At 41.9% G+C, this 12,120-nt stretch overlaps 3 protein-coding genes across 4 annotated transcripts; 1 reads left to right on the top strand and 2 right to left on the bottom strand.

The window, feature by feature from the left end:
- Positions 1-302: 302 nt before the first annotated feature.
- Positions 303-2,152, top strand: ankrd37 (ankyrin repeat domain 37). 2 transcript variants are annotated; one of them, XM_042702969.1, is made up of 4 exons: positions 303-565; positions 934-1,086; positions 1,254-1,345; positions 1,449-2,152. In XM_042702969.1, exons 1-4 carry the CDS (start codon positions 560-562, stop codon positions 1,684-1,686), a joined length of 489 nt encoding a protein of 162 aa, XP_042558903.1. In that variant the 5' UTR covers positions 303-559; the 3' UTR covers positions 1,687-2,152. The 2 variants fall into 2 exon arrangements, with proteins under 2 accessions (XP_042558903.1, XP_012691309.1); XM_012835855.3 differs by having other exon boundaries at positions 307-530.
- ufsp2 (ufm1-specific peptidase 2) lies at positions 1,933-7,864 on the bottom strand. Its single transcript, XM_012835856.3, has 12 exons — positions 7,765-7,864; positions 7,463-7,538; positions 7,150-7,333; positions 6,976-7,033; positions 6,704-6,861; positions 6,385-6,577; positions 5,915-6,061; positions 5,437-5,601; positions 4,092-4,216; positions 3,887-3,963; positions 3,669-3,793; positions 1,933-2,400 (listed from the first exon to the last, which is right to left on the bottom strand). Exons 1-12 carry the CDS (start codon positions 7,765-7,767, stop codon positions 2,314-2,316), a joined length of 1,398 nt encoding a protein of 465 aa, XP_012691310.2. The 5' UTR covers positions 7,768-7,864; the 3' UTR covers positions 1,933-2,313.
- Positions 7,865-7,944: 80 nt separating this feature from the next.
- Positions 7,945-10,209, bottom strand: si:dkey-256e7.8. Its single transcript, XM_042702968.1, has 2 exons — positions 8,864-10,209; positions 7,945-8,346 (listed from the first exon to the last, which is right to left on the bottom strand). The coding sequence occupies exons 1-2, from the start codon at positions 10,092-10,094 to the stop codon at positions 8,219-8,221; spliced, it is 1,359 nt and encodes a 452-aa protein (XP_042558902.1). The 5' UTR covers positions 10,095-10,209; the 3' UTR covers positions 7,945-8,218.
- Between the last annotated feature and the right edge of the window lie 1,911 nt (positions 10,210-12,120).

Genomic DNA, 12,120 nt, shown 5'->3' with positions numbered 1-12,120 from the left:
AAAGAACAAAGAAAAACTCACCACAGAAAAATGATGTCGAGCTAAAACGCTAATAGTGAGTACAACTAAACACATGTAGAATGATCCACAGACTGTAATGTCTTTTGTAGTAAGTGTAAATAAAGCCCTTCTAAATCTGATTTATGATCAACATCCAGATGAAGTGCGCCAAAAGTAGAGCATCGACACTCCCTCCTCCCATTGAAGATTGACATGGCCCTGCCTCAGCCAGTGCGTACGTGAGCTTTTGCACAGCTCTGCTCTCTACTGGAAGCCGTGGCCCCGGTTACGTGTTGCGCTCAGTCTATTGGGCTAATAGGACCGGTCACGTGGTCTAACCTCGACATTTAGGCTACATGTGCATCTGTTTCTAGCAGACCTACATTAAGCGACGAGAGGGAGAAGACCTTTTCTGCGTGACCCATCTATAGGAATAAGCTTCACAACACGTTAATAGGCCTACCCTTTCAATCTTGTTTGTGTGAAAGTGATTCGATTGCACCATGCTGCTACTGGATTCCGACTCGCAGGTATGAATGATGGAAGAAGATAAAAAAAAATGAGGGTACATTTATGGGAAATCTTTCCAAATGCTTACCTTACCTAATGTATATGTTACGGTCATACATCTAAGGTCTAAGTTTTTTTTTTCATTTCCATTGCGCCTGTTGACCAAAAATCGTATTGGGAGGAAGATGACTAGTGCTTGCATTAACGAGGCTATGGACATGAAGTCCAGGGAGTGATTGACTAAACAGTGGCGCATGGTTACTCCCGCTGACTACAATATTGTTATGCTTATGTAGGCGTGTGGGTCTGTTTTGCAGCTTGTAGGCTAGTTCTGTATGAGCGTAGAATTGCATCAGAGCGATATGAACCAAACGGAATTAATTCATCACTGACATTTGTCGTCTGTGTAACCCGTGTCTGCAGATGGACTGCGCTGACAACTTATTCGAAGCCGGGTACGCAGTGAATTCCTGTGGAGACAACTGGGGACAGACTCCCGCGCACCTAGCTGCTTGCGGCGGGCAGGCCTTTTGCCTGCTCTGGCTTCTTCAGACAGGAGCAGACGCTAACCAACAGGTAAGCTTTAGGCTATTCTAGAATTAGTTATAGCGTAGTTATTTGCAGAACTGTAAGCAATCTTAAAGTTTTACAAATAAATAAACGTAAATGTGGGCCCTGGTTAACCTCATCACATCATTAAATAATTAATTGCATGTTTGTTTCTTTCTCCTGGGTCGTTAAAGGATATTTCTGGAGAGACGCCTGTACACAAAGCCGCCCGGGCGGGGAGCCTAGAATGTCTCAGCGCTCTTGTGGCCAGCGCATCACAACTTGAGTAGGTCTGGCCAAAGCGCTTCATCACTAAGACTCATAGAATCACCGACTGTTTTTTTCTGATGAAATATTTACCTTCACATACATTTTTCTTTTGCCTCCAGGATTTGTAATAACGATGGCAAAACTGCGGAGGACTTGGCGTGGCATTACGGTTTCACAGAGTGCGGTCGCTTCTTGAGCACGCTGCGTCTAACGCGACAGCACAAAGGCTGCATAGATGTGCCCGAGGAGAGAACGTGTAGAACACGGCCCGATACTCTCAGCTGCACGGCCGCCGGACAGAAAAGGGGTCGTGTCAGTCCAGACGCCCAAGATGGGAAGAAGTCTCGTGACTGGTGATACGTATTGCAACTGAAAAATAGGAAAATGAGGAAGCGTCAACCATCACCAGGTCCGCCCACAGAAGAGAAAAGACTACTAACGCACTTTCTACCACCCCAGTCCAAACCCACAGTGTTCAGGACAGCACTACAAAATAAGCAGACTCGTTTCCAGAGGAGAGTACGGATACTGGTTCTGTGTTCTGTGAGATGGGTCTGTGTGGAAATCGATGAAGAAGGTGAATGGGTGAGGCAAAGTGAGGAATAATGTCGAAGTGGAAGTTTAATGGCACTGGAACAACTCCTTTGAGAACAAGGATGACCCTTTTTTTATTGTATTTCTGCATACTGGCATTTTGGAGTATGCTGACAGTAGGCGATTAGGTTACACCTGTGACAAATCTTCAGACCTGATCTGAATCAAGCTGCCTGGAAATATCTGTACAGTATTGTAAAATAAAATAGGACACATTTTTTTTTAAATGGTCAGTTTCATGATATGCCATCCTTTTGCATTTTCTTTCATTGTTGATTCATATAGTAATCAACCGTGAACACACACACACACACACACACACACTTGGCCTCCGGCCTACTCTATGTCTCCATCTTTCTCTGTAGCTCTCTCACACACTCACACCAACACTCATATCATCTTCGGTCTTTGTGGAAGGCAAAGGTTGTAGTATGCCTGCTGGTCCCAGAAATCAGGCCCTTTCCATCCACACCAGCCCTGTAAAAAAACAAGCACTTGGTAAATGTATGGTGTATGCATTGACTGATGCAGTAGATTTAGAATTATGCAGTCTGGCACATAATTATGTCCCTCAGTCTCCATCTCGTTCTCTTGCCATTATTCATATCAATTCAGCTTTCTTTTAGCTGGGGTTAGTTTCTGGAAGATGTGAGCAGAGACTGACAAATGACTGACAGTCACCGTAATCACTGACGTTCCAATCTCACACATACAGAGTTTCTCATTTTGTCATGACATAAATACTCTGTCTGACAAAATAAGCAGTAATGCAGGACCTGCTAAGCAAAATAACACTTGTCAGAGATTTTAAAAATAAACCTCTCTGCTCCTTTCTCTGCTTTCCCTTCTCAACTTGTCACCACCGGTCCCAAATTTTGACTGACATCCGGGCAGCTAATTCCTGACTTTTAGCCTCTGACGACACCTGCAATGCAGCCCAGGCTACCAAGTGATCCTGCCTGGCCTACAAAAGTATTTTCAGATCTGGTTTTGAGCACCTTCAGAAAAGTCCTTTTCATAACTGTGGCTTTCAGCTCAATTATGAGTCAGGTCTTATCAGTCTCTTTCAGATGTAGTGACTTCCTGTCTTAAAGGGAATGAGGAAAACAGTGAGGCTGTAGTCAAATAGTAAAAAAAATGACATCTTATGAACTTTCCTAAACACTTTTCCTTGACCTCAATGGAAACCGTCAAGAGGTCAAGGAACAATGTTAAGGAGAATTCATAAGGACATAAACATAATCGCGGTACTAAGAGGATCTGACTGCACTTACACTAAGCTACATAATTACTGTATGTATGCAACTGCGGATGTTATTGATGTGGGTCATGTTGACCGTTAGTTGTTGCTGTTGCAAGGAATTGTGGGACTGCGTTATCTACCCTCATTATCTGTACCCTATGCTAAAGGAGATAAGAGAGGAAGCATTGAAGCATTGTTATTTCAGCATGTAGAGAATACGAACAGGTCTTATCATGGCTACCACTTAATTTCACTTCCGGGTCATTTCACTCAGTTAGGAACCTTCCTAAGCAAAAAAGACTATTCCACCACAGCCTGAGCATGAAAGTCTAACTGCCACCATCTAACTGACTCCAATTCAGAGATTTATCAGCTTTTGTTACATAGCCTTCATAGCTTGATCTCCAATGAATTTACTAACCTCTTGCTCTCATTCATTAATTTTATTCTGGTGGCATCACACCTGACTTTTTAGCCTGGTTTGGTTCAATTTGAACTGTACCTTCTCAGTGATGGTCTGGAGATCCTCCCCCCCAGTGTAGTGTGGGTCCAGGATGAGGTATCGGATCTGCCCTGAGCTCTCACTCCATGCAACACCAAGGATGGTGTGTGCTAGTACTCCACCTCCTGTTGTGGAGTGACAACAGCAACATGCGGATGATGTGGATAGGTTCTCACATACGTTAACAAGAGCACAGGGGTGTTGATTGGGTCACTCACCAATCATGACTGGGGTTCCTTCAGTTTCAAAATGGTTTGCTAGCTCTCGTCCTTTTGTAGCTAGTTCAGAGCCTTGGCTTAAAAGACAAAAACAAACTGTGTGAAGGAATTTCACCAACCTCATAAACTTCAGAAATGACTGTGAACGACACTAATAACAAACAGCATTGATTTCTACACTCAAATGCAATGAAACTATATTTACCTGACAAACATGATCTTGGATGTGACGTTCAGCAGCTGATCCAGCACAACTTGCACCTCAATTGAGCCAATCCACTGACACGAGCCCACAAAGGCAGCAGGCTTGTCTCCCGCATCAACAAGGGCCTACGACACACAGAGTGACCCTTGCTTAACATACATCACACATAATAATGAGGAAATGCTTTGAGTGGTTTCAGTGCTACACAATGACACAAAAAGGTCATGGCCACATCGGGAAGGTAACTGACATATTTCCCTTCTCAATTGTATTCAGGAACCCAGTTAATACAAGCAGACCAAGGAGAATGTGCAGGTGTAATCTAGTCATTTCACCTGATGTACCTGCTGGATCTGCTGTGTGTGTTGTGGAGACTATGTTGTCTGGTAAGAAATGCTTAGAAGCCACTGTGGTGCATCTGATTAAAATGCCTGAGATGATGTACAATCCAAACTTGAGGTTTATTACAAAGTTGAGATGAATGGAATGGAATTCAACCTAGATGTATTTTGGTATGTGTGTTATATTACCGTGTGTGTGTGTGTGTGTGTGTGTGGTTCTGCAAAGGAAACAGAACACAACAGAGATACTTAATAACCATGCTAGTAGGCATCTCACAATATAAGGCTAGTCACAACCTCACATTAATACTAGCAATATTACACCAAGTTTCTCACATTACTAAAGTGACACTACTTCCTACATAACTCACGTAGTCTATCACATTCTAGCTGCTAAACAGCACAGGTAATTGTTAAACATGTCACTAGTTAACTAACAAAGATTATGTCCATGTTTATAATGTAACCGCGACACCGGCATCAATTAAATATGCACCCGCGATCATACAACGCATTTAAAACATCAATGCCCTGTCTAACAAACACAGACTGATAACAGTATAAACTAAACATAACCAATGAGCATTATAAATACTTACAGGTATCTGAACGCACACGATTCCAACACTCTCTCACTCTAATCTTTAAACTGAAATCTCAACACCATACTTCTGTCTCGTCAATCCACTGATCTGCTATTCCCGCCACTGGGTACCGTCAGCGCAAGCATCCCCAGATTGCACTCTGATTGGCTGTACAAGTGCAGCCATAAGGGGTGCATGCACTAACGGAATGACCCAGCAGCAGCTAAAGGGCTGTTCACGTGCACAGTCTAAACCATCAGTCCTTTGTAACAGTGTGTATCCGGGTGCGTGCGTGTCTGTGTGTGTGTGTGTGTAGGGAGGGGGGGGATCTACATGTTATCACCACAGTTATGTTGATGAGAGAGTACCAGTGAAACAAGCGTGCAAGTATGCCCTGCCTATCGACCCAAGTGCACCTACCTGCTGGATCTCCTTGTGGGTGGGCACTGCACGCTCAGTGTACCCCTGCTGCTGGAACCAAGAGCAGATGGTCTGCAGCGAGCGGTAGGCGCAACCCCAACCGTTATCATCAATGCGGTCCTGCATGTAGTGGTGGTAGCTATACAGACCCTGCACCAAATACAGCTGAAGGAGGAGAGAGAGATGTGTGGGTTGTTTTTCTTTATACACACATGTATGTATGTGTGTGTATTTCTCTGATATTTTTACCTTACAAATAAAGTACTCTTGAATTTGGACATGCAAGACAGAAACAAAATGTGTGGCTTGAAAGATAGGGATAAAAACAAACTGCTATGCCACATCTATTGCAACATTCTCACTTAGGCCAGCTACTACAGTCTACTCATATTAAACACAGACTGTAATTATATGAAACACACAAGTATATTTACAATGGACTCTCTAATTATCTTGATGCCTAATGAAATTGACTTACATTAGCTCCCTCCAAGTTTGGGTGATTAAGGTATTCGTGAGGATTGCGGAGGTAGCCATCTTTGTAAGGCTGGTCGGGAAACTGAAAGGCATTTGCACGTCTGAAGTATGGTCTATCTTCAGCCAGCTCGTACTTCTTGTGTAGCTCCTAAATACAAATAAAGACATTTTGAGACAAATATCTCTCTGCTGCACACTTTTTGTGCAGCTTTAATGTAATTTTACCACTAGATGGCGACAGTAAACTGCTGATGTATGTGAATATCCACCTAAATCCATCACATTATGTACCTTGCTTACATATCACATTTCTTTTTTTTTCAAAGTTACAGCAAGCAATTTTTTAAACATGCTTTTAACATGTTCCTCTTTCTTTCAAATGCTATTTCTGTTGAGTAATATCATGTGCATATATACTGCATACTTCATATATAAACACTTCTAGGACTGAAAGAAAAATGTATACGTTGCCTTTCTATATGACTCCAGTTGGCTGTCGGAAATATTAGCAGGATAGACCACGCTGACCAGTCCGTTAGGTTTGGGTAACATGAAGTGGAAGAGTTGAGGAACAGGCATGGCTGTCCCCTTCATGTGCTGCGAGACGATTTTCTCCATGTCAGACAACTGACAACACAGGGCCCCAATGAGATGTTCACAAACACTGCAGGGGTAAGGACATATTTCATACCCATCAGGAAATACTACACATGATAAGTGAAGACAGAGACGGAAAGCAAAAAGCAAATGCTGACAGGGGCTAGGTTACATGAGGATGAAGAGGACTCACATTCCAATGCTCTCATCAGCAGCAGTGGAAATCACACAGTCCACAGGGAGGACCATATTCAAAGCGTGCCGCTTCTTCTCTGTGGACAGGTAAGGAGCAGGGAGGTTCTCCTCAGCCGGTACCGTCACCTCAGTCATCAAGGTTAAATGAATGACCGTCTATGGGTTGTCAGAGATGAAGGGATATGAGAGGATATAAAAGCAACGCGTAAAGCTTTCTCTCATTAAATGCATCCACTTAACATTCATTACATGTTGTCTGTAAGATCTCACCAACACATTTTTCTTGTCTTTCCTTTTCTTCCTGCCCCCTCCATTCCAGTCCTCCACTCTATATTGAAAGCATATTAGAAAGGCGAAAGGTAAAAAACACAAGGTCTGTTAACTAGATTTTAATATGTTAAATATTTAATATGACCTATCGAAAATAGTCACTGTGATACTCACTCTATATGTTTCTGAAGGTCTCCACATGGTGTACTCGCTGAAACATTTCCTACTGTGGCCTGGCAGTCTTGATTCGGCCAAAGGAATACTGGACTGTTGCATATATTGAAAACTAATGACTCCTCTCTCACTTTGGAACGCAAGTCATTGAACGTCTTTGAAATCGATCTCTGTGATTGTAAGACTGAAGGGAATAGATGGGAATCATAATGATCAATTCATGTGTAGTCAACATTATTCACAGTATGACTAGTTAAGAGTATGCCTAACATCTAGTGGTAAGAAAACAACTGGTCAGAGAAAAGGAAGGTACCGTTCGAACTCTCCAACCAACAAGAAAACTCCAATGATCCGCGTACACGGAAGATGACAGTGCTGTCGGACGGAGCCTGGGGAGGGAAAATCAGCGTTGCACATACAGATTATTTGGGTTTGTCAATGTAACCTGTCATTTAAGAGATGCAAACTAACGCAAGCTAGGTTTGTGAGCTACCATTACTGAAAACAGTGTACCATGCTGGCTAGCATATAATCGTATTTATGCTTTTTATTTCAAAACCGGCTCCTGTAATCCAATGCAATATACGCATCATAATATGTTCAGAAGCTCGGTACCATTATTAAGCGCCACTATCGTTCTTCAATGTTGATCATTTCAGACACCGGGCTCAGACTGTAAACATCAGGAGGCCGCCATATTTGACAACCGGAAATCAACGTGGCTTTACCTTCAAGTCTCCGCCCACGTTTCCTCAAGTGTAGCCAGTGAAGAGAAAGGCAATAGCCAATCAAATAAAGAAGCAAACCATCTTGTTCATACATTTCGGTTTATTTCCTGTTACAATACTATGACTAAGAGAAGGTCTTCTTGCTTAGAAAATTACAAAGAGAACATATTTAATTGTGGTGTAGATTGAGCATTTACAAATCTCCTTTAACAAAAAAAAGGCATTGAACTTATGAAAAATAATTCTGAGTGACACTAATGAATACAATGTCTTCTCTTATAACTTCTCTAAATTCCTATATCCTACAGACAGGTGTCAGGGGGAGAAGGCTTGACACCTGACTAAATATAAACAAGAGGAGAAGAAACAGGCTTCTCTGGCACAATGTTACTGCTACTATTGAGTCTCTGTCCTCTCTTCAGCTCATCTTCCTCAAATCGGATCCTTATCCTCTCTATGGTCTCTTCATCTGTGGGAGAAAGCACACATCATCACATACTCAACAAATAACAGAGAGCTTAGTCATTTTTTTGCACACATAAATGTGTTTTTTGAGCTGTCAACTAAATTATATGACTGTACTGTGATAAAACACATCAATGTTGGTGTTAATATTGAGAAAATTACCATTTTTATAAAAAATGTATGGGTTGAAAAATCTCAACACACCATCTACTTAAAAAAAAAAAAAAAAATCATCCTGAACCTTGAACAGATGCCGATTTGGGACTTTAGGTCATGGAGTGGGCGGTCCTGAGTGCGAGTCTCATTTTAATTTGCTGATTGAGTCTCATCATTCATAGGAGTTTAGTTATTCTTTAGCCTAACACTGTTAATGTAACTCAATAAAATACCTAAACTTTGTATTTATTAGAATTATATACAAATTTATGATGAGGACAAATTCTTTCCAGCTACTAAAAAAATGATGTTATGGCTGATGTTTTGCCACTCTACTGTGGTCTAGATTTGCAAACATATCCCACCTATATGGCCATTTTTGACAGTCTGAGTTGGGTTTCCCTTGGTGAAGGGTTTATTTTCCTCCTTGCTGATTCTCTTGCAGTCAGCAGGGGCCTTGTCGGGTGTAGAGCCAGTAGACCTACGTGCTCCAGACACCCTGTCTTTAAGCTGGAGGGTAATGTTATCACTACTGCTGCTTCGTCTAATGGCAGGGGCCTTTTCTAATACAGACCCAATGGACATGCCAGCTCCAAGGGTGTTTTCTTTTAGTTCAGTGCTGTTGCTGTTGCGCTGTGTGAAAACAGGGGCGTGATTAGGGGTAGGACTACCAGATCTGCGCGGTTTTGGGGCTCTGTCCTCTCCAGGGACTCGGTCTCTGAGCTGGAGACTGATACTATCACTGAGGCTTATGTAGTCCTGGTGCAGCGCTCTGACCTCCATCTGGAGCAGGTCATTCTCCTTCTGCACCGTCTGCAGGCAGTCCTCCAAGATGGCTTGCTCCTCTCTCAGCCTCCTGGCACTCTCCTCTACCTGGGCACTCCTCTCGGTGCTCTGCCCCAACTCCTCTTTCAGCAGCCGGTTTTCCTCCTTCAGGCGGGCCACAGTCTCGGACACATCCTTTGGCTCCTTACCCACATGGCCATCCAGTTTCTCTTCAAGAGCATTTTTGTCATTTACCAGTTGCTTGTTGTCTTGCTCAAGGATTTGACTCTGGGCTTTGAGATCCTCGTACATCTGCAGCAGCTTCTGAAAGTCACGACCACACTGTTTGCAGCTCTTCTCTGCTTCTTTAAGCTTCTTTTTCATGCTGTTATTCTCTATTTTCAATTGAGTGTATTTGTCTTCTTGCAACAGACTTGTATGTGAACTATCTTTGTCAGTTTTCTCTGCGGAAAATCCCCCGTTGTTTGTGAAACTGCTATCTGAACTGTGATAATCTGGTGTTGCCTGGGCACTCATTTCAGGTTTGCCTATTAACCTCTTATGCAATTTCAAGTTTTCTTCTTCAAGTGTCAGCATGGCATTGTTCAATCTGCTTATTAACTTCTCCAGCTCCTCTACCCTCTGGAAATTAGTATTAGTTGACTTATCACTATCCCCTGCACTGTTTTCTCTGGCACAGAGATATGCTCCAGAAGATCCATGTGTAGATGTTTTACCGGGGGACAGGGTGAGTTTCTGTGGAATGTCTCTCTGAGAGACTGGTTCAGATTTTCTGTGAACTCCAAGGATAGGACTATGTGTACTGTTCATATTGCACCTTAGGTAGGTTTTTTTTTATACTGTTGTTGGAAAATCGACTACTGCATTGTTATTCAGTCCACCGGTTCTTTTCATCCTGTAAAAAAAAATGTATATTTATTATAGCCTACTTACAGGGAAACATTAGGTCTATATTGTTTAGTGTACAATAATTAACTGAATAAAAATGTAAACACAAGTTTAGCATAATGTAGTGTAATGTAGATACCGTTTAATACTTTTCAAATAGCTTGCTATTGATTACTAAGTAGACCTAATAAGTAACTGATAGCAATAAGTATAACTAACGTAGTTATCACTAGGTAGGTAACTGGCCGATTCAGATGTCAAACGTTAAGAAAGTTTTTAAGGGCACTATCGCGATTTTTTTTTGCTGTCTGGCCGCTAATATGAGCTAGATTTGAAGGAGATTTTAAATAGCTATCAATATCGATGTGATAACTAGCGATAGCATCTTTCTTAGAACTATGTATAGGGTAATTAACATCTAAAATCTTAAGTAACTTAGATAGTTATACCAACATTATACATATAATGACATATAACCGACAACATTTCCAGTTGACCCTATAATGTCCACATTCATGTTTTCGACCAAACATGTGCTAGCAAGCAAGCTTGTCAGTAAGTAGCCAAGTTAACTATCGATAGCTACACTGTAAACCCAAACAGTTCTACTAACTTATTAACATTATGTATTCAGTACTTAAAACCTGGTATTTAGTTGACACAACTTTAAATGTGTTAGTTTTCTGAGCAGATGAAGACGTTTTAATTGTATTGGAATGTATTTGTTTGAGTAAACATTGCCTGATAACTCATATTTTTTAGTTTCATTCAAACGTGACGTCTGACGTCATCAACGTCGTTGCAGGACTAGTTCAGAACAGAATCAGAGATCTTGTGATGAGAGACGGAGACAGCAGACTTAATAATTGTATAGTATCAGTTAGACTTCTATAAGCATGTTCCTCCTGTAGAAGAGGAGTCGACCAACTTCGTAGGGTGTGAGTTTGTGAAAAAGAGGACACTTCGTCGCGGGGAGGGGCGTGGTAGTGTGTAGTAGCATACAGATGACCCCGCTCCCTCCCCCCGCGACGGAATTTTGACATCTTTTCCACATGCAGATGTCATGTGCTGTTGTAAACAATGGAACTAGTGGAAACGGCACGGTGCTCAGTGTTGCCAGATTGGAAATGGTGAAGTATCGTATTAAATGCTCAAAATGATCGTCTTTGGAGGATAATTATCGTGCATCTGGCAACACTGAGAGGCCAGTCGACCAATGACAGTTCTCGCTACAGTCAGAGCTTGTGCTAGAAGGTGGAACGTAAGGGAGATACCCTTTCCTAAACTTGTAAGGGCGTAAAAACTAGTTTGTGAAGGACCCAGAGAAACACAAATATCCGACGAGACAAAATCCCGGACGATTTTGCAATCACTGCCGGCCGCATGTCCGGGTAAAAGAGGACGTCTGGTCACCCCACCAAAGGAGATATTTTAGTAATCCTGTCGCTGCTAAGCGTCCTTATCTGGTAAGTAAACAGTGTTTTTTAGGTGTTTGTTGCGACAAAATTGCGGGAGCAAGTGAAATTGCGATAAGAAGTGGCGAATTTCCCTCTTTGTAATTATTATTGAGTAATCACGTTTTGGCTGTCAAGTAGCAAGTTCAGTTGCGCGACTGTTGGCGCTGGCGGCTAGGAAGCTAAAGAGCTAGTTAGTGGGTTATTTCCCCCCAAGTATGTTCATGTGCAAAGTAAACAACAATCAATTGTTTATGTTGAAATCAACTCATGTTCTACAGAAACCCCATATAATTCATATCAGCATGCTAATGTTATATGTAACTTTTTAGCAGCTAGCTAGCTTCTATGTGTTTTAATGGATCTGATGAATAAAAGTGTTAGCAGCAAGCTAACAATAATGGTCGAGAACTTCAGTTAAGACCTACAATATTCTTTTTGCCCTGACAGCATTCGTGTTGCATATAAACAACAAACCGATTTGATGTAGACAT

The sequence above is a fragment of the Clupea harengus genome, chromosome 22 (assembly GCF_900700415.2).
Source record: "Clupea harengus chromosome 22, Ch_v2.0.2, whole genome shotgun sequence".
Taxonomy (NCBI): Eukaryota; Metazoa; Chordata; class Actinopteri; order Clupeiformes; family Clupeidae; genus Clupea; species Clupea harengus.
The sequence above is the reverse complement of the archived record's forward strand: the minus strand, read 5'-3'. Positions and strand labels throughout refer to the sequence as shown.